General features: G+C 36.3%; 4 protein-coding genes and 1 long non-coding RNA gene across 5 annotated transcripts; all 5 read right to left on the bottom strand.

Annotated features, from left to right (window-relative positions):
* Nucleotides 1–402: 402 nt before the first annotated feature.
* Nucleotides 403–1,907, bottom strand: LOC135938328 (uncharacterized). The gene is made up of 9 exons (XM_065481943.1): nt 1,805–1,907; nt 1,685–1,755; nt 1,157–1,622; nt 1,060–1,109; nt 971–1,006; nt 803–917; nt 645–754; nt 508–570; nt 403–441 (listed from the first exon to the last, which is right to left on the bottom strand). Exons 3-9 carry the CDS (start codon nt 1,281–1,283, stop codon nt 403–405), a joined length of 540 nt encoding a protein of 179 aa, XP_065338015.1. The 5' UTR covers nt 1,284–1,622; nt 1,685–1,755; nt 1,805–1,907.
* Nucleotides 1,908–2,042: 135 nt separating this feature from the next.
* Nucleotides 2,043–2,958, bottom strand: LOC135938807 (uncharacterized). The gene is made up of 3 exons (XR_010574696.1): nt 2,901–2,958; nt 2,327–2,429; nt 2,043–2,271 (listed from the first exon to the last, which is right to left on the bottom strand). It is a non-coding gene; the product is annotated as an uncharacterized LOC135938807 (long non-coding RNA).
* A 2,367-nt stretch (nt 2,959–5,325) lies between these two features.
* On the bottom strand, nt 5,326–10,138 carry LOC135938803 (uncharacterized). Its single transcript, XM_065482736.1, has 24 exons — nt 10,074–10,138; nt 9,928–10,012; nt 9,770–9,870; nt 9,638–9,707; nt 9,394–9,588; nt 8,793–9,345; nt 8,703–8,736; nt 8,578–8,642; nt 7,976–8,078; nt 7,657–7,916; nt 7,542–7,607; nt 7,437–7,485; nt 7,310–7,380; nt 7,150–7,246; nt 6,786–7,097; nt 6,685–6,734; nt 6,601–6,636; nt 6,424–6,538; nt 6,254–6,363; nt 6,133–6,195; nt 6,032–6,065; nt 5,869–5,930; nt 5,718–5,820; nt 5,326–5,660 (listed from the first exon to the last, which is right to left on the bottom strand). Exons 9-24 carry the CDS (start codon nt 8,034–8,036, stop codon nt 5,407–5,409), a joined length of 1,743 nt encoding a protein of 580 aa, XP_065338808.1. The 5' UTR covers nt 8,037–8,078; nt 8,578–8,642; nt 8,703–8,736; nt 8,793–9,345; nt 9,394–9,588; nt 9,638–9,707; nt 9,770–9,870; nt 9,928–10,012; nt 10,074–10,138; the 3' UTR covers nt 5,326–5,406.
* Nucleotides 10,139–12,395: 2,257 nt separating this feature from the next.
* Nucleotides 12,396–17,475, bottom strand: LOC135938329 (uncharacterized). Its single transcript, XM_065481944.1, has 23 exons — nt 17,427–17,475; nt 16,747–16,938; nt 16,546–16,697; nt 16,178–16,381; nt 16,088–16,126; nt 15,998–16,031; nt 15,877–15,941; nt 15,141–15,243; nt 14,822–15,081; nt 14,707–14,772; nt 14,601–14,649; nt 14,475–14,545; nt 14,317–14,413; nt 13,953–14,264; nt 13,839–13,888; nt 13,747–13,782; nt 13,582–13,696; nt 13,418–13,527; nt 13,305–13,367; nt 13,215–13,248; nt 13,085–13,149; nt 12,924–13,026; nt 12,396–12,872 (listed from the first exon to the last, which is right to left on the bottom strand). Exons 1-23 carry the CDS (start codon nt 17,473–17,475, stop codon nt 12,622–12,624), a joined length of 2,520 nt encoding a protein of 839 aa, XP_065338016.1. The 3' UTR covers nt 12,396–12,621.
* Nucleotides 17,476–18,880: 1,405 nt separating this feature from the next.
* Nucleotides 18,881–23,576, bottom strand: LOC135940609 (uncharacterized). The gene is made up of 25 exons (XM_065485583.1): nt 23,521–23,576; nt 23,392–23,467; nt 23,198–23,338; nt 22,939–23,148; nt 22,827–22,874; nt 22,558–22,769; nt 22,468–22,506; nt 22,383–22,416; nt 22,265–22,329; nt 21,584–21,686; nt 21,274–21,527; nt 21,159–21,224; nt 21,054–21,102; nt 20,923–20,993; nt 20,752–20,848; nt 20,379–20,690; nt 20,262–20,311; nt 20,171–20,206; nt 19,998–20,112; nt 19,833–19,942; nt 19,720–19,782; nt 19,630–19,663; nt 19,509–19,573; nt 19,348–19,450; nt 18,881–19,296 (listed from the first exon to the last, which is right to left on the bottom strand). The coding sequence occupies exons 1-25, from the start codon at nt 23,560–23,562 to the stop codon at nt 19,046–19,048; spliced, it is 2,646 nt and encodes an 881-aa protein (XP_065341655.1). The 5' UTR covers nt 23,563–23,576; the 3' UTR covers nt 18,881–19,045.

The raw sequence follows: 23,576 nt of genomic DNA on the forward strand, positions 1-23,576 counted from the left end.
CTGCAACAGCCACCAGCGCGCACCGAACTCGGCCAGTGTGTGTTTGATTTTCGAGTCATCGCCTTTTGGAATGCTACACCTCCTGCATTGAAAGACTGTTCGGCGGCACAGTTTCCTTCCAAGTGTAAGGCGTTTGTGAGTGCTTTCTAGTGCAGCTTAATTAACCTCCTTTCAAGGCCCATTCCGGCTCTTCCCTCCTGGGTAGAGTTTTAGCGAGATGTTTGCCAGGAATGGTGCCTTTTCTCACTATGTACTTCCTATTTTTAATTTTTGACAAATTGTTTTTTTAACATGTATGTACATCTTTTGGTGAGAATAAACAAGCAATAAGCTGTAAAAATATGTTGAGCTGTGTTCGTGGTAATGTTAATCATTTAATTTCCTCATGGTTCAAAATTTAATTTAACCTTTGTTGCTAATGTAATTATTGCGCGAGACCGGCTGTAAAAAATTCAAAACCATGATTGTATAGCAACAAACAAGAGACAAAATGTGCATAATACATACATCCGTGGTACACTCGTAATCAACTGGGCATTGGTGCACTGTTGATTTTAATGGCACGTTTTCCTAAAATATTAAAAGTGGTTTAAGATGTTTATTTTGTTTCACTGTATTCTAAATTATTTTTAAATTATTCTCACCCCAGATGAATTTAGCTCTACAACTTTGACAATATTAGACACTAGTTCTGGTGCCTTTTCCTGGCCGCATTGGAAAATCAAAGCGGCTGTGTCGCATTCATCCATCCCTCCTGAGACTTTAAATAGAGATTTTCACCGCAAAAAAATTGAATCGGTACTTTGTGTGCTGCAATTTGAAATGGCTATCATGTTGCTCTGGGCAATATTTGCCGTTTTGGATAATGCTTCCGCTAAGCTGATGACCGCCTCATCAATAAGTTTACCATTGAGCATCTGAAATTTATTTCGTTTCAATGATTTATAAATTAAACCAAAGGTGCACTTACAAAACCTCCATTTTCCCCCATGCATTTTAAGAAACACTGGCAATTTTTATTGATGTATTATACGACCAAATTAAATTTAAGTAACGTACTTTGGCTTTGAGGGAGAAGGAGGTCAAGTTGAAAATATCTTTGATCTCGGCTGAAATAATATGTGGAATTTTTTATAAAATTTAATTCAGCCTTTACCTTTTGACATGTTGTAGGCAGCTGAGCATTCATCGGTGATAGCATCCGAGCTAAATGACGAGCTGGTCGAATCTCTAGCTTCGCAAATGTATTTTCGAGTCAAGGTGCAGCTCCCGTCAAAAATCATTGCGCTTGTTTTGTTCACAGTTAAATAAACGCAGCTTTCTTGCGCAGAGTTTGGTTCTCCTTTGGCCCACTTTGCTTCTTCCTCCCGGATGAGTTTGTTCGCCGTGCACCAACCGAAACTTTTTCTGCACCCTTGGTCACTTCCAGAGGTCCAAAACAATCCCGTATAGTTAGAGCCTTAAAATATTAAGGATACCAATACAATAAATGTTTTTATAAATGATATATATCATATCTTACTTTTAGCAGCAGCAGTGATTAGGTTGTTATACTCGTAATTGTACTCAATGCTGAGCACACTCATTCCAATCTCGCAACAGGCCTTTATCGCGTTTTCCCACTATGATCGAGACAAATTTAGAATTGACAGAGAAAATTTTGGTTTAATTTAAAGAGATTTACTGATTTCTGGGCTGTGCTGTACACATAAACTCTGCCGTTGATGAAAAACCAATATCCATGGCGCGAAGGATCTAAAATAAAATTTCGGATCTTCATGCTTCCCTCAATTTAACAAAATACTTGTCAAATAATTTGTTACACCGTCAGTTGCTGTGCTGAAATAAGTCAGCTGAAACAAATACGTCTTTATAATATTTAGATTCTCAATTAGAAAAGATTCACATTTTTCTTGCAGCTGATTTCAGGACATTTAGGCTTGTAGCATGGAGGAGCAGGAGTTGTGGGGCCCTAAGTGAAAATTCCCCGAAGTTAATAACTTTTACAGATTATTTTTTAACAGACTTGGCAACCAAACACATATAAATCAGAGCAATTTCTGCTTGTGATGGAAATATTGTTTGAAGCCGTGTTTAGATAAAGATTCACGCAGCTCTCAGTGTAGGTAGGACCCTTTGGTTCTCCTGGTAGCCACAGCTTTGAGGTGCTGAACTGCAGATTGGTTGTTCCCCACTCGAATGTTCCGTTGCCCAAAATTTTTCGTCCTCCAGTCCAGTAATTTAGGTTGTAATTCCAAAGAGGGTTGGGACCTTACATTGAGGAATATACATCAGCTCTATACGATATATTAAGCACAAATCTCACTCTTCAAAAATGAGTTTAAACACGTTCTGTTTGAATCATCCGTGATTAAAATTGGCGTCATTCCAATGCTGCAACATCTGTTGTAGTTTGTTTGCCAGTCAACCTGAGCGTGCATACCGAAATATTTATTATCATTGAGGCCACCATTCAAATTTGTCTTTTGGAAATGACTAGCATATTTTTACAACCTATATATTTCAAGATACATTAATTTTATTTTCTTGGAGATTTCCAATAGGGGCTTTTCCATCCTGAATCGAAATGCCTGACATATTCCTCAAAGCTAACAACCGTCATCTGTATTGTTCTATTATAGTTTCGGTTTCTGCCCGACGCACTTTTTCATGTTATTTTTTTATGTTTATTCATGAAATATGGCTTTGGGAAGAAGCCGGGACTAGTAGAGCAATTAAGATGCCGTTTGTAACCTTCTAGGAAAATTCCCGGCACACCAATTCACCATCAACATTATTTATAATAAATAAATTGCTTTTAAAATTCTTGAATCAAGAAAAAGTTTAACAGAATGTAGGGAAATTAAGTTAACATAATTTTGTCTGTCACGTTAACTTACCACGGTTTTCCCCCACAAATACAGCATGCCACAAGCATTTGTCCAATATCCATAGTCATCAGGATCTATGGTGTTATATTTTACAGTAAAACTAATTGGTTAAAAAATTGCAAAATATTTTTGGTTCAAAGTAAAGAGACCAAAACGTTCAACAAATCAAATTTCTTATGCAGCTTGAGCTTTAAAGGAAATTCATTTAAATATTATAAATCCCTTCGTTAAGATGTCAACACTCGAGGTTGGTTGTTCCATATTATGATAGAAACGGAATTTTTTAGCATTGAGAATGGAGTCCATTTCTATCATAATATTATTAATCCCATTTAAGAAAACTGTTAACAATAGAGGCAAATAATCACTAAATTGAGGGAAATTTCTCTGACTGAGTGAATTTAATTAGTATGCAAAGGAAGAGAAAATAAATACGAAATTTTGCATAGAATAAGAATAAAAAAATGTCATACCAATCAATGTGCCACTTCTAAATAATGCATCCTATGTGAAGCGTGTATTTTATGACAAGGAAAGTAAATAATATATTATAACCTACATTTCTCTCGCACAATCCAAATTCATATATTACCTAGAAGAATATAGGTGATATGATCTTAAAATGTTGTTTATAAATATATTATCAGTACTTTATAATACAAGGGATTCCGAGTTGTCGTTCTTGTTGTAATGATCTTATTAGTTTTTTGCGTGGTTTCTTGCTCTTATAAATTTTAAATATCACAAGCAAACTCAATTTATAGATTTTAAGTAACTACGGGATGTGACCGATGATGCATTTGTTTGTAAGGTAGATTCAGAGGATGACGTGATAGTGCTGTTAAGTGCTGAAACAATATCAGTAGTTAACAGTTTTTCTGGTCCTTCCGTTGGAGAAATAGATTGGTGAGTTTCTGTCGGCTCATCAAATCTAGATGAGATTTCTCCAATTAGCATAATTTTCCAGAAAAATTGATAGTTCAAATACTTGGAAGTGTCAAGTATCTGTTGAGTTTGTTTTGAGCTTGTTGAGTCTTCTTGCACCGTTGTAATGACTTCAAAACTAGCGGTTTGTGTCAAAATTTCAGTTACTTCAGGAACCTTATCCTGTGAGGTTGATGGAAGAGAAAATTCAGTCTGCTTTGGTGCAGCCGCCAAGTCAATATGAAACTCTAATAAAATGTTTTGCGTTCAGCTATACTTTTACCAGATATGTTGTTCTACCTTTCACTGTTGAGAATAGCGTTGTGGTCTGACGCATCGCACTGTTCCATTAATTTTTAGTAAAAATAAATTATTACCACGCACCTCAATAACGCTTGTCGTTCCATTTTTGCGATGTTTGGGCGGCACGTTTGTACAAGATGCTTTTCCGCAGCATTTTATTATGTGCTGCCGTCTTATTAAGTTAGCTATGGAATGAAATTATAAAATGCAACTTTTAATAGAAGCGAGAAAAATTAAACGTATGTTCTGTTTTATTATGAATATTAAAAAGCAATATTTTAAATTATGTTCTAAAATTTGCTTACATGATGGCCTCTTGCGTCTATCTCGTAGCAGTGAGTTGGAAAGCTGCTTTAATTAGTTAACGTGAAAAACTTGCACTTTGCATCAGTTTCAAATAATACCCCAATAAGTAAAAGCACTATGAACATATGAGTAGCCGACATCAGAACCGAGTTTACTGAACGGATTTGAAATGATGTCAACTCAATAGCATCGCATCAATATATGTTTTCGTTTTGTTTTTTCCGCTCTGCGCTTTTCCGTTATCGTCACCATTTTTCGTTTAATTTCATAGAAACCTCAAAAATTTGATGGTAAACAGAAGCGCAGGGTAAAGGCACTCCTGGACTTCTGCGCATAACATTTTTTAAAAGGCAAAACACGGTTGGAATTCTATGTACCAGTACTTACAAACCCGTTCTAAGGCTTTGTTGATCCAACATTCCATCAAAAAACTATGCCCATAAAGATTAACGTTCTTATTTGTTCTTAAATTGACTAAGCAAACCTTTCAAAAAATAAAAGTTTTCATTGTTCTTGACATGTTTCGGCACCAACAATCATGTCAATGAACAAGTTAGGCTTGTTTACTAATTATTGTGGAATAGGCTATGCAAGTAAGTTCACTGGAATTCTCAAAGTAAACCAGTATTTCCAGCACGATTAGGAAGATGCTACTTGATGCTGCTCAGATTGCAAAACACAAAATAAACGCATGTTTTGTTGTTTTTTGTGACACCAAAACTGGTCGAGTTGAGTTAAATAACGAGGCTGAAGAAGTCTTGTTTATCATGTTCCACTCAATTATAATTTTCCCAATTTTCGACCTTGCGTCTCTATTCTGAGAGAGCAATAAAAGATGATTTCCCAGATTGATATAATTTTGTGTGAGTGATAAAGAAGCAACACGTACGCTGAGCTTAAATGTGAAGCAGGGTGCATATAAACACTGATGCATATCAAAATTTATTCCAGTAGATCAATGCAGATGTGCACAAATTCAAACTTAATCTGTGTCAGGCATACAGAAAGTGAAGCAAATGCTTCCACTGCCTTCTCGGCCAAGCGCAACTGCTGCAGGTTGCGCATCAAACTTGACAGAGAGCAAAAAATCGCCAGGATTTGCCGCTCGGTCAGGAAATCGATCAGTGATTGTCGGGAACAGGTTGAAGGGGCTGCTAGTGGTGCACCAAGAGTAGTCTGTGACGCCCAGCTTACTAGCAGCCAGCCAAGCATGTTCCGCCACAACCGGAATCGTGCCTGGAAGTGTAAGAAGATTTTCATTTATGATATAATTAAAAATGAGATTAATCTTACTCTTTGAGGCATCAATAAGGCATAAAAGGTCACTCGGACTCTTGAACGAAGAAAGTTTCAGACCGTATTTACAGCACAAAGAAAATGCTTCCTGATACGAAACCTGCAAGAATTTTTTTTAAATATTGGTTGCATCTAAATTTTCTGTTACTCTCGAAAAGATGATTAGATATTTAACCCCACAAGCCGTAAAAATGTTTCCATTGGGTATAGCTAAAAATAATAACTGTATTAACAAGAAATACAAGCGTTAGGTTATAAATTTAAGTTTCAAACAAATCTTTTTGTTATAAAGAATTAAACAGACAGCAAACCTCTGTTGTTCAAGTAATCGTCTCGCATTTGTGGCTGTTTGTGAAGTAATGAAAAAATATTATTATTATTAGGTACTTATTTGAAGTAAAAAAATGTTCACATCAATGACACAGTCGAAATCAGTAAGACACTTTCCTAATTTTCTTGGTAGTGGCACTGATTCCTAAGATAAAAATGTTTCTGAATATTTACAACAGCGAAAATAAAAATTAATCTTTTACAGATGATTTATTTAATTCCACCGTATTTATCACGTTAGCGACGAGTTCTGGTGCTTTTTCTTGGCCGCATTGGAAAATCAATGAAGCTGTATCGCATTCATCCATTCCCCCTAAAATTGTTTGTAATAATAGCAACTCTACGAAATGTTTTTCATTTTCGAGGGGCCTACTTTTTGAACCGCACGTAGAGACAGCAATCATGTTTTCCTGCATTATGTCTGTGTTAACTGCCATGCTTTCGGCCAGTAACAAAATCTTCTCATCAACGAGTTTTCCATTCAACATCTGATTAAAATTTGAAAAATCATGGAGGAATCATTGCTACGTGTGGGAATTGAAAAACTTACAAATCCTCCATTTTCTGCTAAGCATTTCAAGAAGCACTGAAAATTTTACGATTTGAATAAAAAAGGACAATGATTAAAAAATACTTTGATCTTGAGGGAAAATATTGTTGTATTAAAAATCTGCCTGGCTTCCTCTAAGAATAAAATATTAATTATTGTTGATGCAATATCGTAACACAAATTACCTTTGGAAACATTAAATGCGGCTCCACACTCGTCTACCATAGCTTCTGAATTGGACGTTGTTTTTGTCGTGTCCCTAGCCTCGCAAATGTACATTTGACTTGTCGAGCAGTCCGCATCAAAGAGCGTTGCGCTAGTTTGGCTCAAACTAAGAAAGATGCAGTTTTCCTTGCCGGCATAATTATTTGGTTCACCCGGGTGCCACTTGGTTTCTTGACTCCTTGCCAATTTGTTCACCGAGCACCATCCAAAATTCCCCTCGCAGCCATCATCAGTGCCTGAAGTCCAAAATATGCCATTTGCACTCGTCGAATCTGAAGAAAATATTTAATTCCAGCTCAGTTAGGAACCGTTTACTATACATACTATACGCGGCAGCAATAAGGTTATTGTATTCATAGTCGAATTCTATGCTGAGGATCTTCATTCCAATTGCGCAACACGATTTTGCTGCATCCAACCACTTAAAAAAATTGTACAAACCAGCAGTGGGGATTAATTCCTTTATTGATATAATTTAAATTACGGTCTTTTTCGCCGAGTTGAACACGTAGCTTCTACCATTAACTGTGAACCAGAAACCATGGCTACTTGGATCTGTTTTCAAGAGTACCAAAATATCATAGAAAACAATTCAGACACAATTAGTTTACTCGTCAAGTACTGAGTAACGCCATCAGCAAGAGTACTAAAAAACGATGGCTGGAACAAAGGAGTTAACAATCAGTCGTACGTACTTTTAAGCCTATTTTTATTACATTTTTGTCACAGTTAAATTCGGGGCATTTTGGAGCAAAGCACGGAGGGGCAGGAGTCGGTTTTCCCTTTGATGAAAGAGGTAAATAGTTTAAAATAAACTTAAATTTTGCTTACTTGGCATCCAAAAACATAAAGATCGGAACAATTTCTGGCAGTCAGGAATACTTTGCTTAGACTTTTGTTCACTTGCAGGTGGACACAATTTTCCCCGTTTATAGCACGCGGTTGTCCTGGCATCCAATACGACGACGTGCTGCCAAATGTCGTGAAGTTTGCAGCATTGGGCAGACACCATTCAAACAATTGGAAGGTGTCATTCATGCTGGTTTTGTGGGCCGCGGTCCAGTAATTATAATTATACTTCCAAACCGAGGCTACAAAGATTTCATTTTTAGCCGCATTTCAATATTGATTTTACAAAATATATTCGTACGCTTTGTAATATTTTCTAAACATTTCTTTTTGTTTTCGTTTTCCATAGTGATTGGCGTCATTCCCAAACTGCAGCATTTGTCGTGATTTGTTTGCCAATTCACCTTTGAAAATTTTGTGTTTATAAAATTATTGTAAAACTTTTCAACATAGAAATTTCATATAGGTAAAATCTACCGCAATTTTAAGAGTGATATTTCTGTTACCAGAAAATGTGTCTTGTTAATTTATAGCTCCCAAATTTGTTTTCTGCTCTTTAAAAAAGAATGCAAGAAATAAATATCGGCTTATAATCTATTTAAGTTTAGATAGATATGATTTGTTATCGGATTTGCAGAAATGTACTGGTGAGCAAATAATTAAGATCAAAGTCAAGAGTAAGCCGCGAATTAGAATGTTAGATAATGCTGCCATCAGAAATGGAAAATACGGACTCTTACAGAGTTCGTCAATATTTTTCGCAAACTGTTCACAAGGACTGCAATAATTATTATTTTCTATATTTTACTTAAAACAATATAATAAACTAATAATTAAAAATTTATTTATTTTATAAATAATGACTAATATAACTCGAACTATCGCGAATTGAAGTTCACATACCACCGTTTTCCCCCACAAAAATAATTGGCCACAGGCCTCGGTCCAGTACCCATAATCTTTTGCATCTATGGATGATTATAGATATTATTACATGCTAAATACATTCCGTTTAAATAATTATGCACCAATGAGATGACCGTCATTGGAATACAGGGATACCTGACGAAATATTTTAAATATAATTTATTTCTTAAACTAAAAATCTGGTAATATACGTTTTTCTTGCATGTGCTGTTGTTGTATTCAAAAATCGTCTGTAAAATGAAATTAATATTTTTCAGATTTAAAGAGCATGGCACGTGCAACAATTTTTTTTGGATCGATTGTTGTTGTGAGGACCGTGGTGGTTATTTTTTGTGTATCAGCTTTGGTGGCAGTAGTTGTTGAGAAGCCAGCAGTGGGGCTCGGAAAAGTGCCGGAAACGGTGCTTGCGCTGATGATGGTTCCGGTGGCAGCGGCGGTGCTGGTGCTGGCTGTAGAACCATAATCTAGCTGCTTCAATTCATGTGCATTTGTGATTATTATCTTTTGGGCTAAAGTTTCTATTTGAAATCTGACACTAAAAATCGGTTTGAATCAAGTTAGGTAATTTAAAATGCACTAAAACTACAACTGCTTCGCACACAAAAGTTAAATTAAAATACTAAACAATTCGATTTACCGTAATTGGATTTACCGTGGTTGTGGTTGTGGACGTTGTGGTGGTGGTGGTGGCGGCGGTTGATACTTCAGTCGCACTGGGTAATACGGAGGGTGCATTCACTGGAGCTAGGTTAATTTTTTGAAATTTTTATCGATTAAAATAAAAGATTAAACCTGAAGTCGTAGCTATATCAGATTTGGTCGTAGTTTCACCAGGACTGTTTGGTTCAGTCTCAATACGATTTGAATTAGTAGTTTCTGCGTCTTGCTCCTGATTATTTGTAGATGATTTTTCCTCAATTTGTGTAGATTCCCCTATATCTCCTTCATGTATCTGCGTAGTTTGAATTAAATCTTCACCACTTGAGGCTGCATTATACAATTTTCAGTATACGTTCTCCGAAAATAACTGATTTACCAGGATCCCCGTTGTTCGTATTTAGAGAAATCATTGTTTCCGTTGAATTTATTTGAGGCTTTGTATTACTCTTAAAATTTTTTAAGCTGACTTTATATACTGGGCAAATATTAATACATTAAATTTTCTCACTTTCGGTGAAGAAGTAGGCTGTCGCGAATTCTTATTAAAAGCTTTAGAGCATGATTGTCTGCCGCAACATTTGATTATGTATATTCGTCTCTGTCTGTTTGCTGCAGTTTTGAAGTTTTAGGATATTTAAATTTGAAATAATAATATATGTTACTGACATCGCAAAGATATTCGAATGGGCCCGCGTTTTGGATTGTGTATATTCACTCCTGATGACTCGGAAATTAGAAACCAGCATGCCATCTTCTCGGAATTTAACTATATGATGACAATATTCGTCTATAGGACTAAAATTTTCACTCACCGATACCAAGAGCACGCAATTTAGAGTTTTCAAGTCAGCCATCTCTCATGATACCAGCACGACTGCAAATTTTATGAAACAAACGGTGACGCTCTATGGCTCAGAATCACATCCTTTCGATTTAATTTTTTTTCCAACCCAACAACAACACACGCACGTGCCAACATTAGGACAATTCATGTAGTGCAAAAAATAAATTTTTTAGAGGCGGGGTAAAGTTCAATTTAACAGGTGCTGAAATTATAAAAGATTAAATAGAATATTAATTTTTTATATTAGTTAGACTCGCAAAACTGTCTAAATTTTACATGATTGATATATAGATGAAAAGCACAGAAACCCACTTCCAGGCGTGAATCGTCACGTCCTGTAGGCTAGCTGTAAAATTTTAAAAAATTATTTAAAAAATTAAATTATATTACAGCTAAGTTGAACTGGTGGCATATTTAAAAAGACGTTTTATGTTAATGATATTTAATATCCATGTAGATTTAGATTCAAAAGTAATTATTTATTCTTTCATAATTAAATTTAAAACAAACGCACTCTGGTAATATTATGGTAATAAAATGGTATTTAATACCGTATATATTTATGTCAAGGGATTCATTGCCTTCCTAGCATCTATCCATTAAATTGCAATAAACGAAAAATCCAGGGGTGGCGCGTCCATACATGTGTTGCAAGTACCTCAGTTGCCATACGTAAGAGAAAAGGAGAAAGTCTGCCAACTAACGTGGAGGATAGAAAAATCTAGTTTTCGTATTTCTTCAATATTTTTCGCACGCCGTTCAATGGGACTTCATTTTTAATCATCTTCATCGGTTTATTAGATTTAAAAGTCGGTAATGTACGTTTCTCCTGAACGATGATCTGCCGTATTTAAAAATCGTCATTAAAATTGGGAAAATATTTATTCCTAACAGATTTTTAATCGCAGCTACTGCTTATCGATTCGTACTACAATTTTTTGGGTCGAATGATGTTGAGAGTACCGTGGTAGTAATTTTTTGTTTCAGTTTTTGTGGCGGTGGTTTTTGAGGAGCCAGCGGCGGTGCTGGTATAGAAGTGCCGGAAAAAATGCTTGCACTGACGTCAGTCCGCAGCGATAGTGCTGGTTGTTGTGCCACCGGACAGTTTCAATTTATAAATATATTATGTAATACGATTTGATTTTGGCAAGGGTTGTATTTTCAATGCATTTGTTGCCAGGATGGTTATTCTCAAAATATGTCTATAATTCATTATGTTTGAATTTTTCATGATGAAAAACATGTTACAATTAGAGATAAAAATTTAATGATCTTTTACAATTATTTTTTTGGCCTCTTCACTGTTGCGTGATTGGAAAATGCCACCAAGATATAATAAGCGAGCTTATTTTCTGAGTATTAAAGTGCTGTGAAATGGAAGTACTGGCTTTAGCATTATAACAAATCATAATATTGCTTTTCACCAGCATTTAACTTATGCACCAAAGTGGGCAAAAAAACTAATTTTGACACTACCCATCATACCGCATAAGATTAAAATTAGAAATTCAAAACTACCGTGGTGATAACGGTAGAGGCTTTATCTTTCGTAGTGATAACATCTGTTGGTACATTCATAATGGAGCTGGGTTAAATTTTTTAATATTATATCGGCTTTGGCTGCATTTACGTTGGTGGTACAGGGTGGCGCTCTCTCCTTCCCTGGCTGCCTGAATCTATTCGTCCAAATATAGGGTATGCGTCGAGATAAGTTAAACCCCACGAATTGTCGTAATGCCTTTATTTGTATGCCGTAATTAGGTCCCTAAATAGGGAGCTGTCAGGATTGGCAATGCAAAATTGGATCGTTCAATTAATCGTCGAATTAAGGGTTCGTAAAGTAAGCTATTTGCTTAAAGGTCAACGAACTCCTAAATGTGCGGCCGAGGGAGCAATATTTGCTGCTACCGCACACGTCGATCTTCGAGTTTGGAATAACTACTTCTGGTTAACACGAATATATTCAGGCAGCCAGGGAAAGAGAGAGCGCCACCCTGTGGCAGCCACCATAGTGGTGCTGAGGCTGATTATTGAACCACAACTGCTTCAATTCATATGTAATTGGTACAATATTTTGGCCAAATTATATGGTTACTCGGCCGTAGCATTTGAATTAAAAGACTGTTTAATAAATATCGATATTTTTACAAAAATGCTATTGAAATTATTAAAATAGCGCTTCCGTAAAGATGTTTGCTGAAAATTTATAACCGCTGATTTTTGCAAATATTTTCAATAACATTTAATGAAGATGTAAAATATATTGCACACAAAATATTACAGAGGAGAAGAAGATTGCCCTCGATTAAAATTATTCGAATTAAAATTAGATATATTCAGGACTAATAACAACTCATAACATTTCTGCACCGAGGATAAGTCCAATAATTTATTAATTGTTCTGCAGGTGGGAAATAGATATAGCAATTTTAATCAAACTTCTTGGCATTATACACTCATAAAGGGACATTTTAACTTCCCAAGTGAACATTTTTAATAATAAAACGATGAAAGTTTCAAGGCTTGCAGAAAGGTAACAATATGCTTCCCTTGTCCTCCTGGGCTAAGTAAACATCAGTTGGCTGCGTATCAACGACGAATCTGACCGAAAGAAGAAACGAGTTGGGCAAAGATGAGCGTTCAGGGTAGTGAACGGATATTGTGGGCATCAGATTGAACGGGCTGGTGGACGTGCACCAAGCGTAATTCGCGACTCCACGTTTACTTGCCGCCAGCCAGACGTGAAAATTCAAGACGGGAAGCGTGCCTGAGAGAAGAGACAATTATTTTGCACTTTCAATGATAATGCTTTGCTCACTCATTGATTTGTTAACCAGGCACAAGAGCTCACTTGGACTACTGAAAGAGGCCAATTTGAGGCCGTACTTACAGCACAATGAAGCTGCTGCTTGATACGAAATCTGAATGCAATATGGATATTTATTTAATTATAAATGTAAGACGTCTTCATTGGGATACCCAATCATACGGGATCAGATACTTCACTCCGCAGGCGGTGAAAAGTATAACCTTGTTCGCATCAACTAAACAATAATTGTTAACGTTGCAATGCGATATACCTAAATAAAAATCTGGAATCTATTTATACCTCTGTTATATAAATAATCATCTCTCATTTGCGGCTGTGGATTAAAAATCAATGTATTAACTCCTATTAGCGCAAAAGTAATGAGTTTACGTCCAAAACACAGTCATACTCAGTCGGGCATTTCGGTACAGGGCCTGGTAGAGGAACTGCTTCCTAAATTGAAATTATAAAACTGGAATAGAGTGAGACACAACTAAATATACTGAGGACGCATTTATTTCCACTGTGTTGATTATATTGGCAACAAGATCTGGCGCATTTTCCAGACCGCATTGGAAGATTAACGACGCCGTGTCGCACTCGTCCATCCCCTCTGTGATATATATCGGTATTTCAAAGTGAACTCTATTTCCTCTATAATGCTTGCTTTTTGAACTGCAAGTTGAAACGGCGATCATGTTTTCTTGCAGTATCGCAGAATTAGCTGCCATAATTTCGGCCATCAACAAAATTCTCTCGTCAACCAGTTTTCCATTCAACATCTGATAAGCAGTAAAATGATAAGTTATCCTTAAGCATAAATGGAACTTACGAATCCTCCATTTTCTCCCATGCATTTCAGAAAGCACTGTTTAAAATAATTATATTTTAGAGTATTTTAATTTATTACTGTTGCAAAAATACTTTGATTTTAAGAGAGTATGTGGTTGTATTGAAAATCTGTTTGATTTCATCTAAGGTATTATTTAAAAATATTATTTCCCGCGACTGGCTCAAATTTATTATAATCTTAAATGCCTTTGGAGAGGTTGAAAGCTGCTCCGCACTCGTCCACCATTGCCCCAGAACTTGAAGTCGTTTTGGTCGTGTCCCTCGCCTCGCAAATGTACATTTGGCTGGTCGAGCAGTCCGCATCATAGAGCGTTGCGCTAGTTTGGCTCAAACTAAGAAAGATGCAGTTTTCCTTTCCGGCATAATTATTTGGTTCTCCCGGTTGCCACTTAGTTTCTTGACTCCTAACCAGTTTGTTCACCGCGCACCATCCGAAATTCCCCTCGCAACCTTCATCAGTCCCTGATGTCCAAAATATGCCATTTGCGCTCGTCGAATCTGAAGAAAATATTTAATATCAGCTCAGTTAGGAATCGTTTACTATACATACTATTCGCGGCAGCAATAAGGTTATTGTATTCATAATCGAACTCTATGCTGAGGATCTTCATTCCAATTGCGCAACACGATTTAGCTGCATCCAACCACTTAAAAATTACACAAACCACCTGTGTGGATTAATTCTTTTGTTGAAATAAGTTTAATTACATTCATTTTCTCCGAGTTGAACACGTAGCTTCTACCATTAACTGTAAACCAGAAACCGTGGCTACTTGGATCTGATTTCAAGAGTACCAAATATCATAGAAAACAATTCAGAAACAATTAGTTTACTCGTCAAGTATTGAGCAACGCCATCAGCAGGAGTACTAAAAAACGATGGCTGCAAACAAACGAGTTAACAATCAGTCGAACGTACTTTTAAGCCTATTTTTATTACATTCTTGTCACAATTAAATTCGGGGCATTTTGGAGCAAAGCAAGATGGGGCAGGAGTCGGTTTTCCCTTTGATGAGGAAGGTAAATAGTTTAAAATAAACTTAAATTTTGCGTACTTGGCATCCAAAAACGAAAAGATTGGAACAATTTCTGGCAGTCAGAAATACTTTGCTTAGACTTTTGTTCACTTGCAGGTGGACACAATTTTCCCCGTTTATAGCACGCGGTTGTCCTGGCATCCAATACGACGACGTGCTGCCAAATGTCGGAAAGTTTGCAGCATTGGGCAGACACCATTCAAACAATTGGAAGGTGTCATTCATGCTGGTTTTGTGGGCCGCGGTCCAGTAATTATAATTATACTTCCAAACCGAGGCTACCAAGATTTCATTTTTAGCCGCATTTCAATATTGATTTTACAAAATATATTCGTACGATTTGTAATATTTTCTAAACATTTCTTTTTGTCTTCGTTTTCCATAGTGATTGGCGTCATTCCCAAACTGCAGCATTTGTCGTGATTTGTTTGCCAATTCACCTTTTAATTAACATTATAAAATTATTGTACGAATGAAATATTTATTAAACACCAAACGTGTACAACAGACAACCAACGCAAAACGAGCACTGATCTGTGATTTAACTATTGTGTCTATTATGTATAAATGTCTGTTGTACACCATTGTTTTTAATAAAGATTAAATTCATTCAAAATTGTTGTACGTTTTTCAACACATAAATTTCAGATAGTTAAGTTTGCCACCATTTCGAGAGTGCTATTAAATATTTCTGTGGTCAGAAAATGCATCTTGATCATTTACGGTGCCCAAATTTGGTTCCTGCTCTTTTTAAAAAAAGAATATAAGAAACAAATATCTGCTAGTTTAGATATTTGTGATTTGTCATAGGATTTGAAGATATGCACTGGTGACCAAATAATTAAGATCAAAGTCAAGAGTAAGCCGCGAGTTAGACTGTAAGAAAATCCTGCCATCAGACGTGGAAAATAAGGAATCTATAGTGTTCGTCAACATTTTTCGCCAACCTTTCACAAGGAATGCGCATCTATTACAATTGTAATTGTAGATATTTACTTAAAACAACATAAAATTATTTATTTGTAAATAACACCTAAGATAACTCAAACTATCGCGAACTGGAGTTCACATACCACCGTATTCCCCCACAAAAATAATTGGCCACAGTCCTCTGTCCAGTACCCATACTGTTTTGCATCTAAGGATGATTGTAGATAATAATATGATTTACATTCCGCTTAAATATTAATGCACCAATGAGATGACCGTCATTGGAATACAGGGACAGCTGATGATTAATTTTAAGTATAATTTATTTCTTAAACTAAAAATCTGGTAATATACGTTTCTCTTGCATGTGCTGTTGTTGTATTTAAAAATGGTCTATAAAATGAAATTAATATTTTCAGATTTAAAAAGCATGGAAAGTGCAACAAATTTTTCTGGATCGATTGTTGTTGTGAGGACCGTGGTGGTTATTTTTTGTGTATCAGCTTCGGTGGCAATGGTTGTTGAGAAACCATGAGCGGTGGTGCTCGGAAAAGTGCCGGAAACGGTGCTTGCGCTGATGATGGTTCCGGTGGCAGCGGCGGCGGCGGTGCTGGTGCTGGTGCTGGCTGTAGAGCCATAATCTAGCTGCTTCAATTCATGTTCATTTGTGATTATTATCTTTTGGGCTAAAGTTTCTTTGAAATCTGACACTAAAAATCGGTTTGAATCAAGTTAGGTAATTTAAAATGCACTAAAACTACAACTGCTTCGCACACACAAGTTAAATTAAAATACTAAACAATTCGATTTACCGTAGTTGGATTTACAGAGGTTGTGGTGGTTGTAGTGGTTGTTGTGGTGGGGGTTGTGTTGGTTTTGGTGGTGGTTGGGTTGGTGGTGGTGGTGGTGGATACTTCAGTCGTACTGGGTATTACGGAGGGTGCATTCACTGGAGCAGTGGGTTAATGTTTTGAATATTTTTCTCGATTAAAATAACAAATAACATATTATACTTGAAGTCGTAGCTATATCGGCGTTGGTCGCAGTTACACCAGGACTGTTTGGTTCAGTCCCAATACGAATTGAATTAGTTGTTTCTGCGTTTTGCTCCTGATTTGTAGATGATTTTTCGGCAATTTGTGTTGATTTCCCTATATCTCTTTCATGTAACTGCGTAGTACGAATCAAATCTTCAGCACTTGAGGCTGCATTACACAATTTTCAGTATTCGTTCTCCGAAAAAAAAACTGATTTACCGTTGTAAATACCGTTTTTCGTATTTACAGAAGCCTTTGCTTCCGTTAAATTTTTTTGAGGCTTTGTGTTACTCTTTAAAGTTATTAAATTGATGTTATTCTGGGAAAATATCAATACATTAAATTTCCTCACTTTCGGTGAAGAAGTGGACTCTCGCGAGATATTATTAAAAGCTTTAGAGCATGATTGTCTACCGCAACATTTGATTATGTATATTCGTCTCTGTCTGTTTGCTGCAGTTTTGAAGTTTTAGGATATTTAAATTTGAAATAATAATATATGCTACTGACATCGCAAAGATATTCGAATAGGCCCGCCTTTTAGATTGTATATATTCACTCCTGATGACTCGGAAATTAGAAACCAGCATGCTATCTTCTCGGAATTTAACTATATGTTGACAATATTCGTCTATAGGACTAAAATTTTCACTCACCGATACCAATATCACGCAATTGAGAGTTTTCAATTGAGTCATCTCTCATGATACCAGCACGACTGCAAATTGAATGAAACACACGGTAAAGCTCTGTGCTCTATGGCTCAGAATCATATCCGTTCGGAATTTATTTTATTTTTTGTTAAACCAGCAATGGCACTCACGCACGTACCAACATAAGGACAATTCATATAGTATAAAAAGTAAATTCAATAGATAAGAAATAAAATGTAAGTAAATCTTTAACAGATGTTGAAATTATACAAGGTTAAATTTTAATTGAATATTATTTTATTTTAGTTAGACTTTTCCTAAATTTTCCTCAAACTTTCAAGTGTACATTTTTCATGATTGATATATAGATAAAAAACTTCAGATACCCACTTCCAGGCGTAAATCGTCACGTCCTGTAGGCTAGCTGTAAAAATTTCTAACATGATTTTGAATTACAATACAGCTAAGTTGAACTGGTGGCATATTTAAAAAGACGTTTTATGTTAATGATATTTAATATCCATGTAGATTTAGATTCAAAAGTATTATTTATTATTTCATAATTAAATTTAAAACAAAGGAAATCAGGTAAAATGATGGTAAAAAATATATACTTAACATCATTAGGTCAAGCAAATTGTTGCTTTCTTAACATCCGTCCAATACAGTGGCGGCTCGTCCATAATATAAGTGTTGCGAGTGCCACATTTGCCACACGTAAGAGAAAAATAAAGAGTCAGCAGCGGTGGTGCTGGTTGTCGGGCCACCTGACTGCTTCAATTTATAAATAATTAATACGATTTGATTTTGGCAAGGTTTGTATTTTCAATATATCTTTGTTGCCGGGATGGTTATTTACAAAATGAGTCATTAATTCATTATGTTTGAATTTGTCAATATGAAAAACATGTGACACTAAGGGACACATTTTAACGCTCTTTTACAATTATTTTTTATGGTTCTTCACTGTTGCGTGTGTGGCGCAAGTCATTGTCATATTCCCCCGAATCCGTATAGAGGGCAGTGTATAACTATGCGATAATCGCGGTACTATTTTTCTGAGTATTACACGGTGCTTGAAACAGCTGTACCGCCTTTAGCATTAAAATAAATAATAATATTGCCAGCATTTAACTTATTCCATCTAAGTGGGCATTGAAAAATGTACTAAACCTAAATATGACACTACCCGCCATACTACATAAGAACAAAATTAGAAAATAAAAACTGTATCGTGGTGAGGTTTTATCTTTCACAGGGATTAAATCTGTGTAGGTACATTCACTGGAGCTGGGTTAATTTTTTAGTATTAAATCGGATTTGGTTGCAGTTACGTTGGAGGTGCGGAGGCTGATTATTGAGGCATCTAGCTGCTTCAATTCATGTGTGATTGGTACAATTTTTGGCACAGGTTATACGATTACTCTGCCGCATCATTTGAATTAAAAGACTGGTCATATAATGTCAACATTTCTGCACCGAGGTTAAGTCCAATTTATTACTTGTTCTGCAGGTACGATATAGATATAGCAATTTTAATCAAACTTCTTTGCATTATACACTCATAAAGGGACATTTTAACTTCCCAAGTGAACATTTTTAATAATAAAACGATTAAAGTTTCAAGGCTTGCAGAAAGGTAACAATCTGCTTGCCGTGCGCTCCTGGGCAATGTAAATATCCGTTGGTTGTGTTTCAACGACGAATCTGACCGAAATAAGAAACCAGTCGGGCATAGATGAACGTTCAGGGTAGTGATCGGATATTGTGGGCATCAGGTTGAACGGGCTGCTGGATGAACACCAAGCGTAATTCGCGACTCCAAGTCTACTTGCCGCCAGCCAGGCGTGGGATTCCACGACGGGAAGCGTGCCTGAGAGAAGAGACAATTATTTTGCACTTTCAATGATAATGCTTTGCTCACTCATTGATTTGTTAACCAGGCACAAGAGCTCACTTGGACTACTGAAAGAGGCCAGTTTGAGGCCATATTTACAGCACAATGAAGCTGCTGCTTCATACGAAACCTAAATGCAACATGGGAAATTATTTAATTTGAAATGTAGGACGCTTTAATTGGGACACCTTATCAAACTGGATCATATACTTTACTCCGCATGCAGTGAAAATTGTTCCATTGTTCGCCACAGCTAAACAATTGTTAACGTTGCAATGCGATCTAACAAAATCTGGAATCAATTAATACCTCTATTATTTAAATAATCGTCTCTCATTTGCGGCTGTGGATTAAAAATCAATGTATTAACTCCTATTAGCGCAAAAGTAATGAGTTTACGTCCAAAACACAGTCATACTCAGTCGGGCACTTAGGTACAAGGCCTCGTAGAGGAACTGCTTCCTATATTGAAATTACAAAAGTAAAATAGAGTGAGACACAACCAGACATACTGAGGACGTATTTAATTCCACTGTGTTGATTATATTGGCAACAAGTTCTGGAGCATTTTCCTGGCCGCATTGGAAGACTAATGAAGCCGTGTCGCACTCGTCCATCCCCTCTGTGATATAATATCGATAGTTCAAAGTGAACTCTATTTCCTCTATAATACTTACTTTTTGAACTGCAAGTTGAAACAGCGATCATGTTTTCTTGCATTTTCGCAGCATTAGCTGCCATACTTTCGGCCATCATTAAAATACTCTCGTCAACCAGTTTTCCATTCAGCATCTGATAAGCAGTAAAATAATAAAAAATATTCCTCATACACAACAAAAACGGAACTTACGAATCCTCCATTTTCTCCCATGCATTTCAGAAAGCACTGTTTAAAGAAGTAAAATTTTAAAGTATTTTAGTTTCTTCCTACTACAAAATACTTTGATTTTAAGAGAGTATTTTGTTGTATTGAATATCTGTTTGGCTTCATCTAAGGTATTTAAAAATATTATTATCCACGACTGCGACTGGCTCAAATTTATTATAATCTCAAATGCCTCTGGAGACGTTGAAAGCTGCTCCGCACTCGTCCACCATTGCCTCAGAGCTTGAAGTCGTTTTAGTCGTGTCCCTCGCCTCGCAAATGTACATTTGGCTGGTTGAGCAGTCCGCATCATAGAGCGTTCCTCCAGTTTTACCCAGTTTGAGATATATGCAGTTTTCCTTGCCGTTGTAATTATTCGGTTCCCCTGGATACCACTTGGCCTCTTGACTTCTGACCAGTTTGTTCACCGCGCACCACCCGAAATTCCCCTCGCACCCTTCATCGCTTCCAGAGGTCCAAAATATGCCCTCAGCATTCGACGAATCTATATGTATATAAAATAAATTTCATTCCGTTATCTATGTTCTTGCTACACCATTGGTTACTTTTGGCTGCGGCAATTAAATTAGTGTATTCGTAGTCAAACTCAATGCTGAGAATCTTCATCCCAATTGCACAGCATGCTTTCGCAGCATCCAACCACTTATATTTTGAAATTATACGTGCAGATAATAAGAAAAGATGAAGTATTAATTAAATATTTTGATTAAAATTACAGTTTGTTTCACTGAACTAAACACGTAGGTCCTCCCGTTGATTGTATACCAGAAGCCATGGTTGATTGGTTCTAAAAAGAATTAAATTTCAAACAGGGTGGTTTCACTTAAACGAAGAATATTGTATGTACTTGTTAGGTATTGGGTTTTACCATCAGGAAGTGTGCTGAAAAATGAAGTCTGTTGACGTACAAATTTCACGATAAATTCTGACAGGTAATGTGATTGTTTTTTACAGTTTTGTCACAGCCGAATGTGGGACATTTTGGAGAAAAGCATGGCGGCGATGGTGTAGGCTTCCCCTAATTTTGGAATAGTTAAACATTTGAATTGAAAAACTGCGTTACAGACTTGGCAGCCGAACACGTAGAAATTAGAGCAGTTTTTGTCGGTTAAATACATTCTTCCAATGCTTTTATTCACTTGCAGGTGCACACAGTTTTCTCCGTTAAAGTTGTTTGGCTGTCCTGGTAGCCAATACGACGACGAATTGTCAAATTTTGAGTCGGAATTCGTTTGATTAGGCGAACACCATTGAAATGTTCCGTTTGTTCTAGTTTTGCGAGCCGCGGTCCAGTAGTTTGAATTATATTTCCACACCGAGGCTAAATTTAAGTAACTAATTCATTTTTATTTTTGAAAGAGAAAAAGTAATTCTCACGTTTAGATAAATTGTCTAAGCATTCCTTTTTTGTGTCATTTTCTAAAGCGATCGGCATCATACCAAGACTGCAGCATTTGTTGTAATTTGTTTGCCAGTCAACCTTGTCAATCAATGCCATTAATGGATTTAAAGCGTTTAAAGGGATGCTTAATTATTAAGTTATAAATATATCATGTAAGTAAAGAGTTCTCAGCAACGAATTTTTGAGGCGGATACTGCTTAAACCGAATTTTCACCCAACGGTGGTGGCTAATCAGTTTTGCCAACGGCTGGCAAAATTTGAAGTTGGAATTGAAGTTTGGTAGTGGCATAAGGCTGTTGACCAATTAGCTCAACATCCAGCCTGTTTTATTTCACGGCGGCTGGCGGCTGACCACGTGATCAAAAAGAAGCCGCCTGGCGCTGCGCAGCGCCGCTTGCAAAGACCTCTATACTATAAGACACTGGAAAGAGGAGAAAGATATTTATGCAACCGGCATTATACGACTGTTTGGCGGCACATCATCCCATCCTTTGCCAGGCGTTATAAGGAGTTTTAAGTTTTAAAAAATGTATTTCTTTAAATTAAGTTTGGACGGAATAAAACATTCCAATTGAAACAGTCTACTCTGTATATAAGGAATGAGATTAATGTTTCGTTTGAATGAGTTTTATTTAGTGAAAATAATTTTGACGTACCACTGATTTCCCCCACAAATACAAAATGCCACACGCTTCATTCCAGTACCCATAATCATTTGCGTCTGTGAAATCGTCGGTTTAAAATTACTGAAAACCCAAATATAAAGTATAGCACCAATAAGTCGCCCGTCCTTGTAGAACAATGATTCCTAATAGATTGGGAGAGTGAGTACTATTGAGTATTAACATTAATTTCCTACGTTCTTCTTGCACGTATTTTCCAAACAATCGTAAATTTTCTATGGAGATAGGAAAAAATGTATTATAGTCAACCATTTAAAAACACGCACTATATTTGGATCAATGGTAGTAGTGAGGACTTTGGTGTTAGAAGAAATGTCAGCACTGGAGGAAGTGATTGTGGTGTGTGTAGACAAGTTCATTGTGGAGATAGTGGAAGTTGGCATCATCCACGTTGTTAATATTGCTGCTCTTGTTGTGGTGGTCGGCCTTTCGGTAGGTGGAAGTGATGCAGATATTGTTGCTGCTTGAGTAATCGTGACTAGGAACAGTTAAAACAAAAATCAATTTTGCTTATTTTTGTTGATGTTATTCTCACAGGAAGAATGTGTTGTTTTTAAACTTTGCTTGGCCAACGTTGATGTTTCTAAATAAAATTAATTGATAGATTCTTTTAGCATGATTTTATAAAGAAAGGACGAGATAATTACTTTGGATTATAGGAAAATCTGTAGATGAGGCTACAATATGATCCGTGACTGATTCTGGAGGAATTAAAATAGTTTCTGTTCCTTTTTCTTGATCTGAAGTGGCTAAGGGAATATTTTGTTCTGTCGTTTCTACTGACTGTTGGGTACTATCACTCGCTTTGTCAGCATAATTTGATGTTGTCTGAAATAATATCTCTCCTGCGCTTGTGCCTATGATTCTCTGTTGTATTTTCAAGTTGAATGATTATTTTTCTATTACCGGAAGTAATTTCAACCGTAGAATTCTTTTTTGATGATAAATTATTCATTTGAGTGCTAGATTGTCGCGCACGCTTGGGTAAAACGTTAACGCAAGATGATTTGCCGCAACACTTAATTATGAAATTTCTCTTCTGTTGATCTAAATAAAATCATTTAGTATGATATTGAACAATGCAAAAGCTAATTGGAAACGTTTTGAATTTTTTCTTGGAGCTTTAATTTGCCGATGGCCTTTTAGAGGCTGGCTGAACAGGACGCAGAAAGTGAACTTCTCATATTTAGATTAGTTGATAGATTAGTTATTTTAAAATTATCACTCACCAATACGAAAATCACGCATAGAAGAAATCGAAAGCGATCCATCTCACTTTACAATG

Source organism: Cloeon dipterum, chromosome 3 (genome assembly GCF_949628265.1).
Source record: "Cloeon dipterum chromosome 3, ieCloDipt1.1, whole genome shotgun sequence".
Taxonomy (NCBI): Eukaryota; Metazoa; Arthropoda; class Insecta; order Ephemeroptera; family Baetidae; genus Cloeon; species Cloeon dipterum.